The 24,966-nt window shown below is 41.6% G+C and overlaps 1 protein-coding gene across 1 annotated transcript in view; it reads left to right on the top strand.

Moving 5' to 3' along the window:
* The first annotated feature begins 10,547 nt into the window (after positions 1-10,547).
* Positions 10,548-24,966, top strand: part of SPATA16 (spermatogenesis associated 16) — a 72,303-nt gene continuing 57,884 nt past the window's right edge. The window contains exons 1-2 of the mRNA XM_048954943.1: positions 10,548-10,598; positions 12,578-13,189. Of these exons, the coding sequence (XP_048810900.1) occupies positions 10,548-10,598; positions 12,578-13,189 (663 nt within the window). The remainder of the gene's footprint in view (positions 10,599-12,577; positions 13,190-24,966) is intronic.

Raw genomic sequence — 24,966 nt, 5'->3', positions numbered from 1 at the left:
GATGTAATATCTGTCATCCTCATACTGGGCTAAGGAAGAAAAGAAACATTAGGTATCCACTCCAGCCCTGTGAAAAGAATTTTTTTTCATATACTTGGATTTTATTCCATTATGTTTCTATTTCTTCATTTAATTTAATCATATGTCCCAAATCTATTTATCCAAATGCATCTGTTTTATACTTGAGGAAACACAATCTGAAAAGAAAATGTAACTTTTTTCCAGTAAAGTTTAAAGAATGGAAGACAACTAATTTTAACATATTGCCACTTAATGTCATCTTGTTTGCTAATAAAATACATGGTAGAGCATTTTCAGTAATCACTTTGTGAAAGAAAACAGAGCTTTCCTGAGCTAATGAATGGAGATACGGTTATTAATTTATAGGATGTTCATCATTCTAATTCCTTTGTGTTTCACAAATATTAGTAAGTTGATCCATGCACCACTGAAGAGAAGTGAAGTCTTATTAGCTCTGTGAGGCACAGAAATCACATGGCTTGCCCATACTTACCAGAAAGATGCATGTAAAGTATAATTAGAATGGGGAAAAATATTGCTCTTATTACAGTATCCGAACAATAAAATCTTCCCTCTCGCATTCAATATTGCCAACCTTAAACATTAAACATCCCCAGGCAGGCAACCAGAACATCTCACCAAATGGAAATGATTTTTATTTTTTCACAAAGACTCTCTTCTTTCTTTTCTTTTGTTTCCTGAGCCTCTACATGATATTTGAGTTATATTTCCAAGCTTTTTCCTACAGCCGCAAGGGCTAGCACCATTATTTTAAAATAAACATTCAGGTTGTCATCTAATTGCGTTTCTTCTAGAAGGCAAGCTGTAAACAGCATGCTAAATAGCATGAGGTCTGCTGCTTTTCAAGGTGCCCATGCTGCCCATTCTGTAGTTGCACTATTTACAGGTAATACCATAATACATTACATTAAGAACCAATAAATGAAGTATTTTCTTAGATATGTTCCCTTCATGGTGCCTGCTCCTTACAAAATCTTAATTTTTTTCTATGCAAGTTGGTAGTTTTGCCAGGATATCCATAGCTAAGCATGAAAAATTAAGAAATATAGATGAAACATTGTGGTAACATTTTTCAAATGTAACCACTGGCAAACCTTTCCTGGGCAATCTCTGGACGGACCTAAGAGTGAGTCCTTCAAAGTGTTTGCACAGGTTTATCCTTGCTCTGACAGAGTCACTGGAGCTTTTAACAGTGGGTGGAAAGGGTAAGTTAGGCCAGCACACGGGAGACTCCATGTACCACTGATGTTTTGAAAGAATACACAGAAAACATGAGATAAGGAAAACATTGTGGATAAGAAGTCTGTTACAGTAAAGGCAGTGAGGCACTGACATGGGTTGCCCAGGGAGGTGGTGGGTGCCCCATCCCTGGAGATGCCTGCGGTCAGGCTGTGTGAGGCCCTGAGCACGTGGTGGAGCAGTGAGTGCCCCTGCTCATTGTAGGGGAGCAGGACCAGATGATTCCATGAAAATTCAGTATACACTCGAATGCTGCATTCTGCATTTCCTCATTACAACATAAGCCCCAACCCTGTAAGTGCTTGTTTGTACATCTGATGTTATGCAGCTCTGTGGGACTACTCAATTCCATCACATTTAGATCTGTACGTGTGTGTTTGCATGACCATGACCACAAGGAAGACTTGCTCAATGTAATAACAACCGGTTGAAAAACAAAACAAAAATCAACTCTAATTGTGCCCATTTAAATCTAAACATTTGAAATGTTTAAATGGTTTAAGAAATGGTTTAAGTATGGTATTTCAGAGTGTAAATGTTATAAAAACTCTGAAGATTTTAGGATCCTCTGTAACAAGGCTATTATAGAGCATCACTCCGATTGACGTTGGAACTAATGCAGCTGCAAGAGCAGCTGCAGCAGGAATCCACAGGAGCCAGCATGCAAAGCAGGCCCTGCTCAAAGTCCCTGGCTTTACTTTCATTTGCCTTCCCATTTATTTATTAACTGAATCCCAGCATCTTCTGCAACGATGCCTTGTTGGGATTAACTGAGGGTCAAAGCTCAAAAATTAAAAACTCAGTTTACTGCCTTCTGCAAGCCAGAGTCGGTCTGACAGCAGCCAGTGCTGCTTTTTCAAAATGAACAATTCAGGGCTGTTCACCAGTGAGATGATAGCAGTCAGGAAAAAAGAGCTTCAAGGAGGAGGAAAGATACTTTGCAGCGAGGAATGCAGGTCTGCAAGAGCATCCTTGAGCTTTGTGTATTTAAGGCTACTTTTATGCCTCTGGGCAAGAGCAGTAAAAGATGATACAAAGAAGCCAAGCATCATTCACCATCCAAATCTGCATACGCAGCAGCCTATTAATGCAATGATTTGGGTGTGTGGCCAGAAGGTACCTGTACTCATGACACACAGCAATCAGAAAGCTGTGCAAAAAATGTTGGAGCAAACAGAATGTGTTTGGAGATCCCAGCTAATAGCAATGATCTCACCGCAATGTCTGCATCTCAAAATCAGCTGAAAAAAGGGAGCAGATACAGTTCTCTTCCAGCTGATGAAACGCCTTATTAGAAGTTAAAACTCAGGTTGCCACACCTTGCATCCACTGGAGCATTGTGGAATTATCTCAGGAAAGTCATAACATAAGACATTAGAGTGATGTAACTTAAAGGTTACAAAAGCAGGGACTACAGAATCAGCATTGGTCTGTGACAGTGTTGGCTTCAGTCCAGGTGCAGTTCATAGGAAATAAAGGCTATAACCAGCCACACTCTTAACGTGATAAACAGAAACGCATCAGTATGAACTTCTGCATCAGATTGCTTTGTTTCCTATGACTGCTGTGTAGCTGCATAAAGGCATGCCAAAGACCAGGTTCTCTTGCATATCCTAAATGGGAAATCTGCAGCTGTAGAAGTTGTGCCATGTAGCATTCTGTTCATTGAGGGTATGGAGGAATATTTCCCTACTGTTCTTGTAGCACTACAGGTTAACATCCGTATTGACAAAAATAATACAGCAGAGGTGATAAACATCCACAGAGATTAAAATAATTGCTCAAAAGTCAATTTTTTCATTGGAAAATGAAGACACTGAGCTAAAAGAAATTACAACCAGAAGCCATAATGAGAACCTAAAAGCTGTCAAAGCAAAACAGCTGTCTTGAATGTTAATCGGAGTTGTTTCAGCCAGTCCTTTGGCACAACCTTTTTTCTCCTGCTAACTTTCATGTCACAGCTCTATTGGTGGCACAGAACTGCAGAACTGAGGTGCTGCTGTCAGGAGCTCTCATCTGTGCACGCGTTTGCTCTCCGTCATTACTGGGTTTTGCTTCACCTGCCACCATTAAACCGTTACATGTCAGATTACAAAGCAATTAGGGGTGGAATACGTAGCTGTAACGCACAGGTTAAAAAAAAAGTTTTAGAAATTCCAGCTCTAAATTTTCTAAGTTTGTAATGATAACTCTGGAAAGTATTAAAATACATTTTAATGAATATAATCCTGCAATTACTGACATGTGCTTCACTGGGTGTCATATAGAAAATTTTTATCTTTCTGCCTCTCTCTTTTTCCTTCCTCCCAGGCTTCCTTTGCCTGGGAATATTTAAAATTCATTATTCCACGCTGTGAGAAATGGAATCAGTGTAGTTTGAGTATCTGCTAAAGCAGCTAGCAAAACCAGGAGGTGGACAGATAAACTCCAAGTGCTTTATCATAGATTCTGACCCTGACTTTTTGCCTGGGTCTGTGTATGTATCTCCAGTGAAAGCCCTCATCAGGATCAGGCAACCGCAGTGCCGCTCACAAGGAGCCTGAAGGATGGGTAGCTATACCTCCCACCTTTGGGCCCTGAGTATGGAATCAGGGAGGAACCCATGCAGTGCCATGGCTAACTCATTTAATACCTCTGCTTAATATCTCTGCCTCCCAGTGGGACTCATAGTATTTAATTACATATCTGATGGGAAATTCAGCCTCGCCCTGCGAGCTGCTGTGCTCCCTTGGCTTCTCTTACACTGGAGAAGTGCTGCACTTCGCACAACTGGTCCTGCCATGAAAATTAATTAGTTTATGCCTGAGCAGGGCTTTCAACATACAGATCATTCTGTATGACAGAGTGGTATGATATAACAGATGGCGTTATTCAATTGAATTCCAGAGCCATAAGAAAATTATTGTCTCTTATTTTTAATCAAGCAGACTCCAAGGCAGATTAGCCCCTAATGATGCTGCTTTGGCTATTTCAGCAGCTATTATTGCCCCCAGAAAAGTTTCTTTCTTCTCCTTTGCATCGTGGAGTTTTCATTGCTATACAACCCCATCAATAAAGTCAGCACTAGGTTTCAGGTTAGCCTTTACCTTCAGTGTACAGTAATTGTTAAGACACCAAGTTGCAGGTAAATAGAGAGCTTTGTTGGTTTGGAAAGAAATCTCTCTACTTCCCCTTGTTTGGTTTATTAGGTTTTTACAAACAACAGCCTGTTTAACCATCACTCATTGCAGGGACATCTGAGTCCAGAAACAGCTCTGAAAGTTTTAGAGAATTAAGCACCAGTAGTTCTGCATTTCTTTTCATAGCATCAGACAAATCTCAGGTTATAGATATACATATGATTTCATATGCATGAATGCTTCAGTGCCCTCCCACCACTTAACAGACTCTTTATTGGCCTCCATAACCCAAGCAGAAGAATTCCAATACTGCCTTTAAGGGTCACTTGAGTTGAAGCTTCAAGACAAATTGTATTGCTGGGGACATAAAAATTCGGTTGCTAACTTGGCAAAAGACAACTTTGTTTTGTTGACTAAGAAATGGAGGTATAGTGCTGCCCTGGTCTTCTCTGCAAGGATGAATTTCTGCTCATAGGCACGAGGTTGTACTCAAAAGAATGATCAGCTTCTATCTTTTAGACTTGCTAAAATCTTTGGGACAGATCACTGTTAATTTGTGCTCTCTAAGATTTCCCCATTTCTCATTTAGGCTGTCTTCTCCATGGAGCCCTGCTTCAAGAACAGGAGGTGATTTGCCTGTACCCTTTGTCTGCTGCCCTATTTCCTCATCCCGGATTGTACTCCTCTGCTCTCACTCGTTTTCTTTCATTTATTGCTCTTACATCGGAAAACAGATACAACAGTCATAAAAAACAACAGTACAAAAGAAATAAAAGCCACAACAATAAAAGTTGAGAGAAAAGAAATTCCTGTTAACATCTACCAAGGGAGATTCCTCCTGCAGGGAAGGGAGCAGTGTGGGTGAGGAGGACATTAAGAAGGAAGGCAACCTGTCAGGCCATGAAAATTCATTTCGTATCTTGATATGATGGTCTTTTTAACCTCAGACCCCTATCTGACTTTATTTTTTTTCTTCTTCCCATTCTCATGCCAGCCTTTTCTCCTTGCTGCTCGTTTTGGTTGAAGGTTGTATGGGGAGCTTTTGTGTTACTACCTGAGCAAAGAACAAGGTGTTACCTTGTTGTTTAAGTGGTTAGTAAAATAAATGGCTTCTGAATCTCAGTGCCAAGTTCCCAGGTTCATTCTAATTACACAGGTGAAGTAACCAAAAGGAAGGATCACTACTAAAGTTGTCTTCATCAAAATGCAACAGTCCTAGTTAGGAGCTCCTAGGCCATAGCTAACACTTTGGCAAATTAAACACCACGGGAGGAAGCAGTGGAGTTTTGTGAGCCACAAAATAGGTAATGGAAGTGTTTATGGGTTTCCTTTAGGTTCGGGCTTTCCTAGTGCCTGGTCCCATCGGAATGTGATTATTTTGTAGAAGTGAAAGAGAGTGCTCTCCACACTGTGAGCTCTCATTGAATTCCTGCCTTGTCCTGGAATCAGGGCTGCCCAGAGCAGCTCTGAGATGCAGACCTCTTAATAGCACATTGGCAGAACTAATCAAGCCCAGAGCACAGTCTGCGGCAACCCTCCTAAACCAAACTTTGGCCCTCTGCACTCATTCTTTAGAAGTACTCAACTCCCACCATTTCAAAGCAATCTTTTCAGAAAATCAATAGTTCTTCATCTCCTTCAGAATGAAAGCAAGTAGGACACTTGGACGTTTGCTTTGTAATCTCTTCAAAAATTGCTTTCTTGTCTTCCCAACAGAATTAGGAAATATTGCAGTACCAAAAAAAATCTTGGGCTTTTCAGCACAACGTCTCAGTACTAGCACCAATCTTTGCATTCTTTTTCATTTAGGGATTACCCTAAGCTCATTCTCCCCACAGAGAGGAATTGTTTGTTCTCACAACCCCACTTTCCAGGAGCCTGCTGGAGAAACCTTTGCCATTTAAAAATTTCTGTGTTCTCCCCCCCTTCCTTCTCAGTGTCCCTTCATGCTGCTCCCCCAGTGCTGCACTGCTGAATCCAACCGCAGAGGGCTGGCTGGGATTCACATCCCATCAGACGCAGCGCTGACCTTTTTTTTCCTAATTGACAATGTGGGGCTTTGTGCTAATAGGATGACATCATTACGCCAAGTTGAAATGCTCTCCCCGCTGTCTCATTTGTTTCTCAGTATTTTTCTCCCACACTTTCAGAGGAAGCATTTCACCAGGAGGGAGTGTAAGGAAGACAGTTACACAGTGCCTGAAAATGCATGCAGAAAACATCCTCAGTTTGGCTCTCTTCGTTTTCCCTTAGTCACACCAGCTACTGATCACATATCCTGAGCCCTCACTGTGTATTGCATCTCCCTTTGACTTCCTCCAGGTTGTCAGCTGATGACTGATGCTTCCCTTCTCATTTTCTTTGCCTCCTTGTCCTGAGATATGTTGCTGGAGATTTGGGCTCCTTCTTGATTTTAAGTTATAATTGTAGTTGTTATCTTACTGTTCTTTTATAGATTTCATCATAATCAAGCAACATGTTAACAAAATCTGAGAGCATCCCCATAGCAAAAAATAGTTAATTGAAGTCTCTGCACTTGTGTGAAATTGTTGGCTGTTAACTTCTGCTGTGATACCCAATAATATAACATTTCAAAATAATATTTTAAAGAGCACATGGAGAGAAAGAAGCCCCAAAGCAATGGAAAATATTAAGATCTTTATTTAACTCTCGTGAGATTGGCTAACCCATTTCAGTGAGTCCTATAACCTACTAAGATGCTGTCTTAAAACTAAAGACAAAAAATGGTGCTTAATGCTGGTTATAGGTGGGCAGCAACATGGGGAAGCATGCAGTCTTGCCTAAGAGAAGGAACCAAATAAATGCACATGCTGTGATGGAGAAGATCATGAGGCAGAAACCTCCCAGCCCTGCCTATTACCTCCTCTCTTACCTTTCCCATTGCTGATACATTGGGTGCTCCTGCCATGTAATTCAATTTAGATGTCCTTAATCTTTTTTGTAAAAGATATATTAAGTATTTTATGCAGTACTTGTTTCTTACATTCAGTTTCTGACATTTTCACATTCAACGTCAGTTAACTTACATAAGCCATTATGAGCAATAGAAGGAATCAGCCTTTAAACGATAAGACTTAGCCTTTGCATAAGAGCATCTAGTGAACGAGCTGTTTGATTGCTGGGAACAGTAATTATTAATACAGTTTAATATTTCTCTTCTGTCTAGCCTAATGAGATTAGTGTTCTGTTGTACTCAGCACCACATAAACAATTAATAAGTGACTTTCAGCCTCAAAGAGCAATTAGAATAATATGGTGAAATCCCTTGAACTACTCTGAAAAAACAGTATTTCCCTTGCCAAATTTCAGCCCAGAGCCCAATTTATTATTATTTTTGTGAACAGGTTAAATACAGCGAGTGAAAATAGTGTTTAGAGTGGAAGTGCTGACAAAACCTTTACTGCAGCAATATGGACAATGCAGCTGTAATAATGGCAAGTGTGCCCTTATCACAGCAAGAAAAATGTAAGGAGTTCTGCTTTTGCACCGAATGAGCCATTACTTATGTCTATCACAAAGAAATAAGAGTACTGAACAAAAAAAAAAAAAAAAAAAAAAAAAAACACCAAAAAAAAGATACATCAAGGCTTTTTTTTTTTCCAAAAGACAACTAAAAATAAAAAAGATCAGATGTGACTCAGGCTTTCAAACAATAAAAATAGCAAGATGAAAGAACTGGGTTGCTTCATTGCCTAAAGAAACGGCTAGAATCTTAAAAAGTCTGAAAACTGATTGTGAGAGACTCACTTTATGGGCTGCTAAGAAGGTGCTGACCTTCGTCATCAATAGATTGTCTGAGCCTTTGTGGTATTCAGCAGTAAAGGAAGTGCTTAAAAAGTCATCCTGCTGAAAGATGGACTGGAAAAATCTCGGTTCAGATCGCAGCATCGCTGTTGTCAGTGCACACACTCATTCAGAAAGTCTGTAAATCTAATACAGATAAACCTTGCTTCATTCCTAAGTGATGAAACTGGAGCATCCTCACCTCAGAGATGGTTCAGGATATCTGGAATTCAATATAAGTGAAATTATTATAGAGGAGGACAACTAATGAGCTATCTGTTGTGGGGCTTTGGATGTGTTTTGTTATTGTACTCTATTTCTCTGTCAGTACTGAGGAAGTGGGATATCACTTGCACAAATACTAGTGGCATCGTTTTCTTTCACGTGTTCCATAGTTTTGGATGCAGTTTTGCCTCTTCCAACACTTGCACTGAAATGAAGCGTAAGCAGATGGCCGTCCTGTGATTTCACATGGCTTTTTGGGAGAAAGGATCTATTATGGATGAAAGAGTTCAGTTCCTATATAGTTCTGGAAAAGTCTCATCACTGTCTAAGCAGTAGACCAATATGGCAGTTGTCATATGTATCTTACAGGAGAGTGAATTAGCTCTGGTGGGGAAGAAGTGCTGAGCTCACTAATACCTGGAGCTTCTGGGACAGTCAGTGAGGTACAGGAGGACCACCCTGTGGTCAACCTCTGTCTTATGCTGCAGAGAAAGTGAGAACAAAGCAAGAGAACGACAAGAGATCTCTGCTGGTTCTGATAGAGAGAAGGAGTTAATTATTCCTGTCTCCAAATCTGGTGCCTAATTTGCCAAATTCCTTTTGCAAGTCATTTATGGGCATGTTCGGCATCAGAGGATGGTGGATCTACTTTGACTGGTATCAAAGGGTCAGTGTAAGGAAAATGGTTCAGAGGAAGGAACACAGTCATCAAGTTCCCTGTACCATCCCCAAACCAAGCAAATGCATGATGCAGCAAATTAGCACTGCAGAATGTGCAAGTGGACAGCCAGCTGCCCCTCACAGCTGTGCGCTGCACCATGTGCTGCTTAGATGCTTCCAGGCAGCCTCCTTCTCACTGAGAACTATGAGAATAAATTCCCCTCTCCTACCACTGCATTTAGATCAATGCTGAATGCAGCCCAGCAGTTCTGCCTTGCTATATGCAGATTTGGGAATACTGCCATACGCAGCCTTCAGTGTTTAGAAGGGTTTTACTTCACAGCTTTAAGGACAAAAGCTTTTTTTTTTAGGTGGAAATCAAAGTTTAAATTCAGAAGGAAAAGGGGCTCATCAAAGAACTGGCAAAGAATTTAACAACTCGGTGCCAGCTGAAGTGCCAGTGTGATTTATCAGCAGGTTCTTCTCTAATCTGATGTGAGATAATAGGAGAATGTGTTGAAAGCAGAATCAAGCTAGATACAGAACAAAAAGCATAAGCAATAGGGTTCACGAGATCATACACATAAGGAAGTTTATGTAATCTGGTAGGCTGGGCACTCTCCCCAAGAAGGTTTTCTTAGCCTTACGGGGAAGGCAACAGACAAAACCAGAAGATTTTAAAAGATAAATGATCTTAACGTTTTTCTTTTTATGTTTTTTGTTTCTTTCATGTAAGCCTCTCCATTTGAAGATATATGGTTTCATTGCTAGCAAATCCAACAAAATGCTTAGCTGTGGGAGCTGGTAGGGTCATGGACAGAGGTCTCTTGGCCAGCATTAACCCTCACTATGCAGAAAGTGAGACCTGCTTGAACTGAGGAGGAGGATCATTCCCGAGAGCCCCCAGGTTTAGTTTCCTTCTGACTGCTGCACTAAACTGTCTTTCTATATTCCCCTGCATAGTGATTCATTAGGAGCATTTTACAGTGAACGCTTCCAAAATCAAAAACAGACATTTTAACAAAAGTCTAAGGAAAATACTTAACTGACAAAGATAATGATTTTCTAAAAGCTTTTCCCTAGCAGTGTTTTTATACTGAGGCAGTGATTAAAATGAGCCTGCCCAAGTTAAAACGTGCTTCCATTGCACAAGCAAAGTCACGTTAATCAGCTTGAATACCTAAAAATACAATAGGAGCAGCATAAATCCACTTGATACAACAAAGTTCATCTTAGGTGCCGGTCCACTGGAGAAATGTCTGAAAGCAATTAATGGAATGTATTTCACTGATCATGGTCTGCTTTTTTTTTTATTGCATGGTAAATTTACTGATCTTTTTAAGACAGCTTGGTCCAGCCAATTTGCCATTGTTATTAAAACCACCATCAGATATTGGACTTTTCCTTTGTAAGCTTGTTGGTGAACAGAAGAGTCCATTGGTTGGCCCCAAGTGCTCCATGGCACAGCATGGCTGCTCAGAGGAAAATTCTTGTCAACTTCTGTCTGATGTAGGTACTCAGTTTTCATTTCCCAGTGAACGTCCCATGCTAGAGGTTGTAAAAGCCCTGCATTGCCCCTATGGGGCCTGGGCTATCCACAGAGCAATGTCACAGCCCCTTACATGACAGCAGTGTTGGCACAACGTGGCTCTGAGATTACCAGGCTCATCCCCTCGGCCAGACCTGGGGCTGGCTGGAAGATCTCTGCTCCACTGCACAGTAGAGATAAATCATAATTTCCTAAATTACCTGGTGCTGAAGCCAGTGCTGGAAAATGAGGCTTCCAATCTTTAGACTGTGCTGTGGTTTGTTTAAAAAGGGACTGAGTGTCTAACAAACAGGTAAAATTGCTGCCAGATGCAAGTACATTAGCCTTTTCCAGCTGCTTTACTGCTACCATTCAAAATAGTTTGCTATAAATATGATTCCTTTGAGCTCTATTCTGACGAGTGCAGAGCACTATCTGAGAAGGGCCATTGGTTTTCCATCCCCACTGAACTTGGTAGGAGCTGTGATTGCTCAGCACATCACTGAAAAAAGTCCTCTGAAATTACCTTAAATCACACAATTATCCCCTCACCTCTCACTCCCTCTCTGGTGACCATGGAAGGAGGAATAAGTTTCTCCACAGGCAGTTCTGTATCAACTGCTCATACAGCCTGAAATGCTGTCACCTCTTCCCTTTACCCTCTTCTGCACATTTCTGCCACTGCCCTAAACACCACAGATTCACTGTACTACAGCATCCAAGACACGTTCTGGCAGCTTTTACAAATACAGCAGACTCAAGTTAAAAATCTGTTTAAAATCTCTTTATGAACAAAGAGAAATGCACTTATGATGTATCTTTCCCTTGTACAGTCTGTGCCCATAGTTAAGTGCATTAATCTGGTGCTAAATGTACAAGGGCCTGCTAAACCACAACGCGAGGTTAAAAGTTGAGTGTTTGCACTCAACAAACCATTGTGAAAGATGCTTGTCATTAAAGCTATTTACAATCACACTTTTCATTACTACTGGAAAAACTAAGAAGAAAATTCCCTGTGCCTCCTACCTTGCTAAGGCAGATGAAAATCAAAACTTCCATTGAATCTGAGCGTGATGATGAGTGTGCAGTGCAGGTCTTATCACTTTTCCTTTTTGCACAGGAACTGGTTTAGAAGAAGCCTGCGTTGGGCTCTGCCTCGTGCACTGATTTGAGGCTGCTGCCAGCTCCCTGTGCTGTTAATAGGGCAGGGCTGCTTCTCCAGCAACAGGCCAGTGTTCTGTGCAGACAGTGTACAAGAAAAGTGTGAAAAACCCAAACATCAAAACCCAAATCCAGATCTGAATTTTCATACCGTTGTTTTAGTAGGTAGGCATATTTAAAGGCTACCTGGTTCGACTCCCATACAATATGCAGGGCACCCAGAGCTTGATCAGGTGCTCAGAGCCCTATCCAGTGTGGCCTTGAGTGAGGGAATCAACCAGCTCTCTGAACAACTTTGGCAATTTTGCTCAAATATAGCTGAAGCTAAGATTGCTTTGAGCTTGTGCCCTTTGGAATGCGGCCAAGGTGCTAATTTGTTAGCACTCCTCTCTGGCCTCAGTGACCATGCTTAGCAGCTCTCAAAATCCAGGCCCCAGCGATGTTTTGCTCCCCAGAGCACGCAACACAAGTCAATTAGTCATAGGTTTTTGCTCTTTCTTGTAGTCCTTATGATTAAAAGCCATATTTTCCCTTCTTGCTGCAGGTACAACAAACAAGTGCAACACCATTACTCTACATAACATCCATTATAAAGAGCTATCAACTGTAGTTAAGATGCCTAAAACCTTTACGCCCCTTATACAGGACGGAGACAGTAATTACCATGAGCCTGATACGCCATATCTGAAGAGTTTCCTTATAATGCTGCATACTATGTGCTGAGTGGAGAAAATATTTGCAGACTTTTTTTGGCTTTGCAATGTTTGAGCATTTTTAACTTTTCTGCATTCTCTCCTAGGACTCTTTCTTTGCTCAAGTTATGGAATCAGAAAGCAACACTGACTTTCAAAAAGATTTCTTAGGCACGAGTGGCCAGAATGAAGCCTCTCAGCAAACACAGGCTAGCAAGGAGTCAAGCGTAGCGGCAAACAAATTGAATGATATTCCAGAGACACTGCAAGAGGTCAAAAACCACCTTGGGGATGGAGCAGTAGGAAATATCACGGAGAGAATAAAAGAGGCAGAGACAGAGGAGGAAAAACAAAGTAATGATGTAGGCAGAGCAAGCCCTAAATGGAAATCAGAAAACAATGAGAAACAAGCCAGAAAAAAAGAAGCAACAAAATTAGGAGCTGGCAATCCCTTAACCCCGGCTCCTCTGTCTCATATTCCTCTGCACACCCTGATGCATGTAGAAAAGGAGCTGGTTTATGCTGAGGAGGAGGAGATCGCCTTTGAATTCGCGGTGCCCGCAGAACTCCTTGGCCGTGCTGATGCCACCAGTGCGACGACCAGTGGAGCAGTGCCACGGCTGGACGAGCCGCTGCGGGTGGCCCTGCAGGAGGCCAGCAGACATTACAGGCAGAAGAACTACGCGGTGGCGGCGGGACGGTTCGCAACCGCACTGGAGGTACGGCGGTAGGGCAGCCATCAGAACCAAACATCTCTGGGGCCTTAACTCTATCATAGAATAACTGTACTATCATAGAATTGCACTCGGTGAAGGAATTTAGAACCCATAGGAAAAGAAATGCTCCTCTTTTGAATCTGGTCTGTATCAGGGACAAACGAATCAGGAGAGTTCCCACCATACCCCAGCCATCCAGGCACTGCTGGATGTTGAACTTCTCAGTTAAACACGAGGTCTGGTTTTCCTCATTTTTCCCGACAGCAACTCCACCATTTCTCTCTTTTTCTCTAAAACCCACTGATTGCCATTGGATCTGCACAGAAATCCTTTTCTTTCTACATGAGAATAGACAAGTCCAGTAGGGAGCAACCCCTCTGGACACAGCCAGCTTTTTCTTCTGCAGTTGAGAGTTCACACATGAGTTTTTGTGGCAAGAAGGATCTCTTGGCTGCACAAGACACTAAAGAAATAATATGACATTGGCCATGATCTTTGAAACTGATCTGTGACTTTCATGACTTTCTGTCTTTAAGTGCTCAAACTTGAGCTATCCTAAATTGATCTGCCCTCCAATAAGTAGATATTTCTATGTTTGCAAAAGCAGAGCCTTTCCCTGTTTCTGGCTGAGCCCTCGTAAAGGAGGTATACAAAAACCTCTGACATTTCTGAAAACCTTAGCCAGACAGAGAAGAAAAGAAAAGGGAAGGGAGTTCCCAGGACTCTGTCAAGGTGGTAATTAATTCTGTGAGGGTAGAAAGAGAGAAAAGGTGCGAGAACCCCCAACAGGTGGGTCATGGTTGCATCTAGCAGCCTCCTGGTTCCTGGAAGCCAGAGCTAACAGCACTTACAGTAAAACTGATTGTTCAAAGTTGTATCATTATTCCCAGATTTCTCTAGTGCTGCTAATCTCAGTTAATTATATTGGAAATCCCTTGCATTATGACCATGTAATTCATAACGTGCCAGGAGAAGTCATGGTTCATAATAATCACATAATGGGCAAGGACTTAGACGTAATCAGATTTTAGTTACCCTGTCGTGTTTCCATAATGCTGCTGTAAAACCGACATAATCACAAAAAAGCACCAGTTATTTAAACACTTTTATCAGATTGACGTACAGTATCTTTCTCCCTCTCTTTTTTAAACAATGTAAGATAACAAAAATTGGATTACAATTGCTGGGAACAGACTATGATAAACTGTTTGCTTGCGTACAGAATGAAATGTAACAGTGGCATCAGTCTCTCAATTTTTAGTGATGCTAAAGCTGCTAAATAGTGGCACTGTGCAGCCAAAAGCTGCTCTTATCAGGCAGCATCAGAGCCTTTTGAGCTCTGTACCTCCACATGCATTGCTGTCTTACAAGCGTTGGAAGATGCCCTATATCTTCACAATTAACCCAGGCACTAACATTCCCTGTGTGAGTGATGGCTTGACTTTTGCTGTGATACACGATGCAAAAAATCACTTTCTAGTAGTTGTAAGAATTTAAAAGAGAAAAGACACTTCAGGCTCTTTACAGGAATACGGCTGGTGATTAAAATGGAGGACTTAGAGCTGTGCTCTCTGGGTTCTCCCTAATGTTTCATCTCCATTGTGACCCCAATCACTTCAGCTGTGCACTTGACATTCTGAAAAAGGGGCCAGCTGTACTTGTTTCAGTGCCGTACTGCCAAACTCAGTTCAAAAGCATTTTTAAAACATTCCTTTTTTTTTTTTCTTTTCTATATTGCTGAAGGCATTTTATTTTAAGACAATAAGTATTCTAGCAGCAAGTGAGGAGAATTAGAAAGTGACATCCTTTTCGGGCTTTTCACCCCCCCCCCCCCCCCCCCCTCCTCATTCAGAAATGAGCTGTGATGGGGACAAAAACACTTTTCAGTTGAGAGGAAAGGAATACTTGTCTGTTCCAAAGGGAAATGGAAAGGCCCATAATAGACATCCTGGGGAAGGAATGAGCAAAGGTTAAAGAATTCCTTCCCAGAACGGAATGGCTGGGAAATCAGGACATTGCAGAGCCGGGCTTCTCAAGCTGCCTTGCAATCCCACTCTGCCCAGAAGTAAAACCAAGTAAGCTCAGAACATGTCTGAAAGACATTTCTAAGGGCTCTATATCTGAAAACCTTCACTGAGATGGACATCACATCTATGTCAGCATGCTGTGATAAACCTTTCTCCCAAATCTCCCATACCACAAAGCATCAGACAACTTGTTCTCTATCCTGTCACGAAAAGCAATAAGCCACCCTGTTCTCTCTATGCGTGCAACCTCACAGCAAATCTCTTTTCAGTTTTCTCTAAATTAAATAAATTCACACCTTTTAGTATTTTCTCCCAGGTCATGTGCTTTAAACCTCTGCATTGTGTTCATTGCTTTTCTCTGCATCAGCTCCAACTCCTCTATTTATTCAGATATAGACAAATTGGAGACCATGCAGAGAAAAACAGAAAACTTAAACAGCTGAGATTGAAACTGTGATTGTTTCACCCACGGCTCCTTGATGAAACACACACACACACACACAGATTCCTCCACATTTAATGTTGGTAAAGAGTACCATGATCTGTTACATCTCAAAGGTCAGGAATTCAGAGTTGTGGCTTCTGGTGCAAAATGTGGACTGGTATTTTTCACATTTAAGGAAATCAAGGTTTTAGTCTGACATCACAGCATTTTAAATGAGTGACTCTAATCCAGAAAAGCACTTGTACGGCCTCACATTTCAACTGTATCACTAAGGCATGCTTCCTTGTTTATGTTTCTTAACTATTTTTAAGTGAAAATGTCTTTTCTAGATCTGCCACGTCGTATTATCATTCTTTCGCTCATGTTGTTTTTCAGACATACAAATAACAGGCAATTCTGAAAGCCTTGCACTGGAGTTGTTAGAGTCAAGAAAAGGAAAGCCATCAGGCAGAAGGGAAAATTGAAATGCATGTTTAATTTAGAGACTTGTATCTGTTGGGCAGCATACTGCTGATTACTACAGAAATCAGGAAGGCAGTGTTCTCAAAAAAAGAATTGGTGGCTTCTTTCTATTGCTATGCTATTTAGCTACCATTAAATTAATCAGAGGGGACCTAGTGTTAGTGAGCTGCACTATAGTTGACCTGGGAGAGGAAAAAATAGTGCTCCCATGGACAACTGCCACCATTAGAGCTTAAGAATTAAATACTTTCTGAAGGAAAGGGCTGAAGAAATTGGGGCAACAGTCTTTGGTCTCCCACATCCTAGCTCAGTAATACGGTATATTTGGCAGCTACATTGAGAAACACTGTAAATTTCCCTAAATTTTTGGCATCCATATGTTGGAACGTAGAAAAATAGGACTTGAACATCTGGACTGTGATAGGAAGAGTATGAGAAACGACTCTAGCTTAAAACCTCAATGGAAACTGTATACGCATATCTAGAAAATCTCTAGCCAATTATTAACAGCTTAGTTACGAAATAACATTAAACCTTCATAAGGATCCACAGATTTTGTCTCATTCTAACTCACGACATCAGGGAGTATAAAAGACTTCAGAAACATCAATTTGTTTAAACCTGTACAGATTTAAATTCCAGACTCTGTTGTTCTGAAAATAACCCTCTCATGATTAAAAAATCAGTGGTATATGTTCATCATGCCCCAGCATCCCACAGGTGGCTGCTGTGGGCACCGTGAGCTAAATATCACTGCCATCTCTGTTCACGTACCTTGGGTTTTCAGGCCCTTTCCTAGGGCATGTGATTCAGTGCTTGCAAAGAAGGCCATGGCAAGACCACACTTCCAAGCAACAATATTTGCAAACAGAAAATATTTTGAAAAGGCCACAGCATCAGGGTCTTGCCAGCATGCCAGTGTAGAGTTAGGCAGTATGGTTTAAACAAGCATTCATTCTATCAATGTCTTACTGTAGGATGAGAAGCAAAAGATGAGTATCTTCTATATAAATACCAACAGGAGAAGAGGTTCACTTTAAGCAGTGAATGGAAAAGCATAAGAGTTCTCTATGAACCCTTGCTGTAGACAGGGAAACAGCACAGGATGGGGATATTTGGATGTGTTCCATGCTGAATCAGCACTAAGTGCTCCAGAAAGGTGGATACAGGCACATTTCTACCCTCTCTTGGGGTGCAAGAAGCCCTCATTGTATAATCCCTTACTTTCAGGGGCACGGGGATTGGAGCTGCTTATAGAAAGGGTAAAAAATGCAAATTCATAGAGATCTCCTCATCCTCCTCTCACCAAGAAGAGCCGTACCAGGACTAGGCATGTTTTAACACTGTGAAACTTGAGTGCAGAAGGGATAACATGTGAAAGGCTAAATATTCGTTTTTAACACCAGCTTTCTGGAGCTAAAAATCAGACTCATAAATTGTCTGTTTTATCATCAGCCCAGGTTCTCTTGAAATTTCTTTTTGAGAGTACACCAAGTCTTGGACAGAGAACAACAAAGATGACAGTCACCGATTCCCCAAACCTGAGCACAAGATGCTGACTTTACTCTCCAGAAATATTCTTCTAACCTCTGATAACAAATTAGTTTCCCAAATACAGCCTACTCATTTAACTTGCTTTATAAAAAAAAAAGAAAAAGAAAAAAAAACGCAAAAAGGCCTGATAATCAGCAGTTTTCCTCTCCCCATAGTGCCATTGCTATATTTTTAGGCTGCAAAGCCAAGAAATTGATTTTTTTCTACTGATACTTAACTGTCTTTTATGGCTGCAGAAGATTTTAGACCAGGAATGTGAAGCTTACAGATGGCTCAAATCTGGCTTGTGGGATAGAGTGGGAATCTGTTATAATGATCCATTTGGACACGCTCCCATCTTTTGATCACTGAATTTGAATCTATTAATCTTCTAGGCATTTCCAGCATGCCCATCACCATGACATAAAGCTGAGGAACTGCACAACTATTTGTCTGTACGGATTCATGCCCTCATTCTTCTTGCCTGAAGTGCTGTTACGTATCTGGCTTATAAAGTGCTTTTTTCTCAAAGGAATACTACACGCCGGCCATAAAACAATATGTTTCCTCATTGATGTGCGTGTACGAGAACAAAATCCCTATTCCAGAAAGGACAGACCATATTTTCCAATCATTTTCGTGCCAAAGCAGATCAGTCAATTTCTAATTAACTCTAATTGGCTTCCTCACATGCTACTCAGTTATTTACCTGGAGGTGACGAGTGCTCAAAAGCGCTAAATATTTTCTTCGTACTTTGTAAACATTGAGCAAACCGTTGATTAAAAATAATAATCACCCACCACTTGTCACTTACAATCAAAAGCCTCATTGACCTAGACACGTGCAAGCCTCATGCATTACTGACACTGCAAAATGCAGACAAGGGCAACGTAATTCTCTCAGTAGGAAAAGAGGAAGAAAAATAAAAGAGAAATAAAAGACTTGGGACAGCCTTGGAGGAAGGGAACTGGTGACAGGATGACAGCTAACAGCTTAAAATTGCACCATGGGAGGTTCAGGTTGGATATTAGGAAACATTTCTGATGATAAAGAGCTGTCATGCACTGGCATGCACAGCTGCCCAGGGACTGGTGGAGTCACTGCCTCCAGAGGTGGGCATAGCTGTGGGGATGTGGCAACTGAGGGACATGGGGGAATGAGCTGGGGCTGGGGGGGTCTTTTCCCCCTGTAATGATTCCATGAAGCATGAGCTCATCATGAAAGATACGAGCTCAGTCTTTTGCTCTACCAGTGATATGGTAGATGGCTCAGGGCACATCACTTCTGCCTGGAGAAACAAAGGGCTTTTGTCAAAGTGAGCCAGCTAAAAACCCTTGGGTATCTGATCCCCACGGCTCCCCGAGTGCATCACAGGCCTTGAGATACCCAACAGAAGGTCAGTGCAGAAGTGTGATCCCACCTCCTGCCTCTCCCTGTGAAGCGATGCCTTAGAGCCTGTTTGAAGAGGAGTTCCTGTGATATCCAGGGCCCTGAGAAATTGAAGGCATTCATCCTCCCAAGCTGCCATCTGCTCCTGGAAGGGATCTTACAGAAACAGGGAGGGCAGCACAATCCGTGTTTAATTTGTGGCTATGGGTGCTTCCCAGCTGGTCCAAAAAGGCAATGACAATCAGCTTAATTTACAGGGAGAAAATCAGGCAGGTTAGGAGATGGTCCAAACACCGAAAGCAGCAAGTGTGGGTGAGCAGCGGGTGCAGAAGGTGCACCATTAACGCATTTTCCCTCTGAACTCTCCTTAAATCACACTGCTGCACGCTACCTGGGCTCTGCAGAGAGAGACGACGACGCAGGCTGAAGCGGGCACCGAATTGGAAAGCGTTCACAGGCTGATTTGAGAGGAACTTTATCCATGAGGACAGTTTAGAGAAAATGTGTTATTAAAGTACTTTATTTCCATTTAGAGATTCACACAGGCATGCACAGACAGTAGGTGGTGACAGCTGCTACCAGAACCATTTGTTATCTTACTCCTGTTCAGCTTTTGACAGTGTAAAATGAATATAAATGCTGAAAAGCTTTACAGAGGTGAACCAAACAATAAAAAGTAGGGGGAGGATGAATTCTGTTTAGGTTACTTTAGGGATGAGCTTTATTTCTGTTTATTCCTGAGGCGTGGAAATGCGCCGCATTTCTCACACTGACAATAATGCTGAGGAGATCCGTGTTGGAGTTTACCAAATCCCCACAGTCCTGAGGTAAGGGCAGAGGGGAGAGCCAGCCTTGCAGCTATCTTTAATGCCATACTCAGAAATGGCATGAAAATACAGCTTCAGCAAATTATTGTTTTTCCCTAATAATCCTGTCCATCAAAGTGGAGTGAGCCTTTCACATTGTTTGCCTTAATAAAAGTGCTGGTGAGATATCTCTGTGTTTGGATTTAGTGGTAGCAAATCTCTTGGCATCAAAGGGATTCAATTAGTTGGCCTGAAATTATATTGCTTTTTCCAAGCAATCATGACAGCTCTCAAAATCTTGCTACAATGCAGTCACATCACACCAGCTGACAGTTGCCACCAAAAAATAAAATTAAAAAAAAAAAAGTCCTTTTGGCCAGCTCCTTCCGTGAATGCTATTGAAAAAGACTGATGCTCCCGCTTCCAGCGCAGCAGGCATCTCGAACTGCAGCCTATCAAGAGGAGCTACTCGTATCCATTTTGACTTTTGTCTGACTGTTCAGTTTTCATACAGAATATTTACACCATTTTTGCTTTGGTTTGATTTTGGATGGACTCACATTGGAGGGCTGACAGAGCCTGCATTACAAAGGCAATCTATAAAGGAGGCTTCAGTACACAGTACAGAATATAAAGTTCCTTGGAAACTATTGTAGTATATTGATTCTGCAATATATGTTTCATTAGAGAGCTTTGGGGGTTTGCTTTCTTTTTTGTTCTTCACTCCTCTCACCCTGGCAGTACTGATAACGGGGGGCACTCCATGAAATAGAGGCTGGTAATGAGAGGCACTGATTTATGGCGTGGCACACAGATTAAGCTGAAGTCGAACGGATGACATTTTCCTAAAGCCTTTGTTCCCGATTTAAGTGCTCTCAAAGCAAATTATTTACGAGAAAAAGACCCCCGAGTTTGCACTGGGGGAAGGTAAAGCCTTTATCTGAATCCATGCCAATAAACAGGAATGACTTTGGCTTAGGAGTGCTGCAGGGAACATCGTTATCTTCCATGGGAGGGAAAGATTCACATCAAGTTTATTTGTATAAAGCAGCATCCAGCTATAAATGAGAACAAACCAAATTGCTTTATCCTCTAAATTTTGTGGGCACTTGAAGTCTCAATTTAGATTTGGATTTCTTTAATATTCTGCCCTACATGGACACCAAATCTCTTTCACACACATGTGGTTACGGAGACACCTGCAAAAAGGGCTGCTGAGGAAGTGAAGCCTTAACACAGAGGAGGCTCCAAATGGACCCAATGGAGATGAGGAGAGTGCAGGATGGTTCCCACCCGATGCTGATCCCACCTTGAGGGCAGGCAGCCTGGAGGTTCACCTGGTGCTCACCAGGTCTATGCTTCTCTGGCAAACACTGTCTTTTCTTGGAAGGGAAATAGGGATCGTTCCTCAGAACCTGGAACATCTGAGGTGCATTGGGCTCTCTGCCAGCTCTGTATAACCAATAATATCCCCAAAACAGCACATATGCCCCACACATACATTACTGTTACAGAACCTGGTGCTATTCCTCATAAAGCAGCTAATATGTCAGAAATATCATATGTACTTATTATTTAAAAAAACCCACGGCTGAGCACATTGCAGGAAGCAAATTTAGCTCTTCTTACCTGACATTTGCATTCGGATTCAGTAGTGAACTATATATTTTCAATATGTTCTTAGAAAGTTATTTACACAAATCTCATTAACAATAAAGATGGTGATTTTATATACGATTCCTGCTCTCCTGACTGAAATTACATACCAAGGCTTTAAACAGAAGCTGGAAAGTTATGCTGCATGAAATCATATCAGTCAGAGCAAATTCTCTCTCTTTATCGTCCACGCTGATTATTTTTTCCCCCCCACTCAGACAAAACCATCATTATCTGGCTGCGTTGTGCTGGTTTTCTGCACTATTTTTGATGTGCTTAATAGTCGTAGGGACCAGAACGCTCAGCAATATACAAAAAGCACTTTGTTTTCAGCCTGCAGTCAGGTTCTGGAAGTTATTTCCAGAAGCAGTGTTCCTTCAGCAGACATTTTCTGGGAGGCAGGCAGTGCTGGGCTGGCCAGGTGCCTGATGCACCAGGCTGGGTGCTTGGATTGCTCTGGAGCCAAGGTGTCAGGTTAGCGCTGCTGGCTGGTTGGGAGCAAGGCGTAAATTGAATCTCTCTTGCCTCTTCAGGTTTGTCCCTCTGATTAACCACTCTAAAAATCTCTCCAGGGAAAGCCTCAAAAGTTCCCTCTAAAAGAGAGAGGTGCAATTAAACAGCCTTCTGCTGAAAGGATAAATAAAACATATAAATATTCCAAGCACTCAGCTGCAGCAAGGCCAGCAGGTCACTCCTGCATTCCAACTTGCTCCCAACCCTTTTGTTCTGGCAGTGGAAAGCACCAGTGGTCTCAAAGTTGCCATGGAATCTTACTTGACCAGATTTATTCATTTTCCCAGGCAGTTGCTGAGTTAAATTTGCTACCACCACAATCTATATTTGTATCTACATTCACACACATAGCGAGATACCTACTGGATATATAATTTCTTAAGGCAAGCTGTATTCCTGACTTCAGTAGCCACCAAACATATAGCAGCAATTAGCAGACTGCTGCCTTCATCCGTTATATCCAATTGAGCCTTTCCCCTTCTTCCCAGCAAATGCAGCAGCAAGGCAGAAACACCAATACATCATCACCAGAGCTCTAATTCTACTCTTCCAAGCGCAACCCACACTAACTTGATGCCAGCTTCCAGACCAGAATTTCCCATCTTTTACCAAAGCCACAGTGGGTCCAAGGGGGAAACTCCTCCTCTCATTCTCATTAGCTAACACCTGGGAGGTCCTTACTTTATAAAATTTCCATGCTTGCCGCTGCCAAAATTAAAGCCTTACTACCACAGCAAGATCTATGCTAAGTTCACAGTGTCACAGCTGTTCTGTGACCTCTGACCGAGCGCTTTATCACAAGCATTTATATGACCGTGATTTCGGCAACACAGTTACAGGCTCATACACACTGAAAGAGAAACCTCCCTTATCAGTAGAATTTAAATGCAATTAGTGTCAGTTCACCACTAATTAAAAGATTGCAGATACCACTTCCATTCTTAACATCTCCTATATACACATCGGAACTCTCTAAATGGATCGCTGTGCAGACTCCTGAAGTCCCAGTATTACATGTGCACAAAAGCTGCACTGGGTCCTGCACTTGTAACAAGGGCCCCTATGGGAACAGAAATAGGCTTTGGCAGGAATTTCAAAATTAAATATTATTTCTGGAAAAACATCCCTGTCTACAGGGTTGCTCTCAGGTACTCTTGAGTTTGGAAGGGTGAAATACTGTTACATTTCTTACTTATGGTCAAGGATATAAAACAGTACCTCGCAGGATTTTATTACCAGATTGCCTGTAAAGCTTCATGTTTAAATTGTTTTATTTAACTACATAGCATATGAAACCTTTTAGACACGGACAAGATTTCTGCAGATCGAAAAGTGTACCAAAGTCTCAGGTAAAATGTAACCCCAAATATCCCAGTTAGGAATTAAAATCAAATTCAGTAACATTACTCTGCAAAAAAAAAAGCTCTGATGGTTAAAAAAAATAAAAATCTGTGCCTTTCCAAGCCCTTCAGTGACATCTGTATCTGGATATCCTCGTGACAAGACCTTCAGATACATGTAGGAGTGGGATGGAGCTGCTTTTACCTTATACTTACAGCAAGCACTCCAAAAACACCAACATCCCTTTTGATCTTTAAAGATAGAGATATTGAACTGCAGTAAGATCAAGAAAACTTAATGCTGCTGGGTGAGACAAGAAAATTGCAAACTAATCTCCTCCCTTCTCATTATGTCTGTGCATGGCACAGCCTTCCCTCTTCCCTTGCTCTCAATCTAACAGGTTTCCCAGAATTACAACAGTCTCTACAGAACCTCCTTTGGATCCCCAGAAAATCTCAAAATGCTTTACCAGATTCCCCACCCAGCAGCACATGGAACAGTGCAAGGAAGCGATCTCGCTCCTGATGCAGTTGTGTCCTTTTAGCAAGAGGTCAGAAAAATAAAAGCTGAATAAAGGCTGAAGAAACAAATGCAAATTTATAATCTCTGTCAGAACTTGTGCTTGTTTTGCTACATTTAGATGCTTCACCCAAAAACCCTTTTGCACTGGTGTCTATATTGCTTCCAGAACCAGACACTTCTGCCAGTGCTGCCTCTTAACTGACTGCACATCTCACTAGCTGCTTATACTAGGGCTACCTTGAATATCCATAACCCTGCTAACTGTAAAATTAGGCCAAATCTTGCTTTTGCAGTGTGCTGTTGGTGTTTGGAACTAGTGCAGAGGAGCCCACTTCAAATCCACTGATTCCACAATAGAAATGCTGCACCAAAAAAAAGCATACCCAACCAAATGGTCAACAAACTGAAGCAAAAACCCTTGGAATATTGCTCTGATTTTGTGCGACAAGACACTGAGTTATTGTGCTACTCCACGATCCCTCTAAGAAGACCTGTTAGAAACCAACTGCACTGTACTTAAAACATGTTTGCTAAACCCTTATCTGCTTAGATATGGTTTACAGATAGTTGTGTTTTTCCTTTTGTCAAAGATAACGGAGGGGTTGCACAGGTCTAGACATAACTCCTCAATATCAGCAGTAAGCATCAAGGAAACTCTGAATTGCAGCACTTCATACTGAAGAGATCACTAAATGATTCTTTTCTTCTCACAATCATTCAGAAACTTGAAAGTCAAGGGAGTAGCCTCAAAGCTCTAATTCCCGTAAATTTAACAGAGGTCACAGCTTGGCCAATTCGGCTGAAAAGTGTTATTACAGAAAAACTTGATGATACTTTTATGTTCACTGATGTGCACATAATTCTCTGGTTTTTAGGTACATATAGCACGTCTTTCCCATAGAGACACTTCAGCAGATATATGTGGTACCATGAGCTAAGTTAAAAGTGATGAATTCTCTGATTTATAACTTCTACTGATAACAAGATGATAGAAAAACTTAAATGTATGAGTGTCATTACATACACTGTGCAACTTACTTGGCAGAGAAGGGATGTGGAAAAAGAAGATATTTATCACACCTAAA

The sequence above is a fragment of the Lagopus muta genome, chromosome 9 (genome assembly GCF_023343835.1).
Source record: "Lagopus muta isolate bLagMut1 chromosome 9, bLagMut1 primary, whole genome shotgun sequence".
Lineage (NCBI taxonomy): Eukaryota > Metazoa > Chordata > Aves > Galliformes > Phasianidae > Lagopus > Lagopus muta.
Note: the sequence above shows the minus strand (reverse complement) of the source record. Positions and strands in the feature narration are given on the sequence as shown.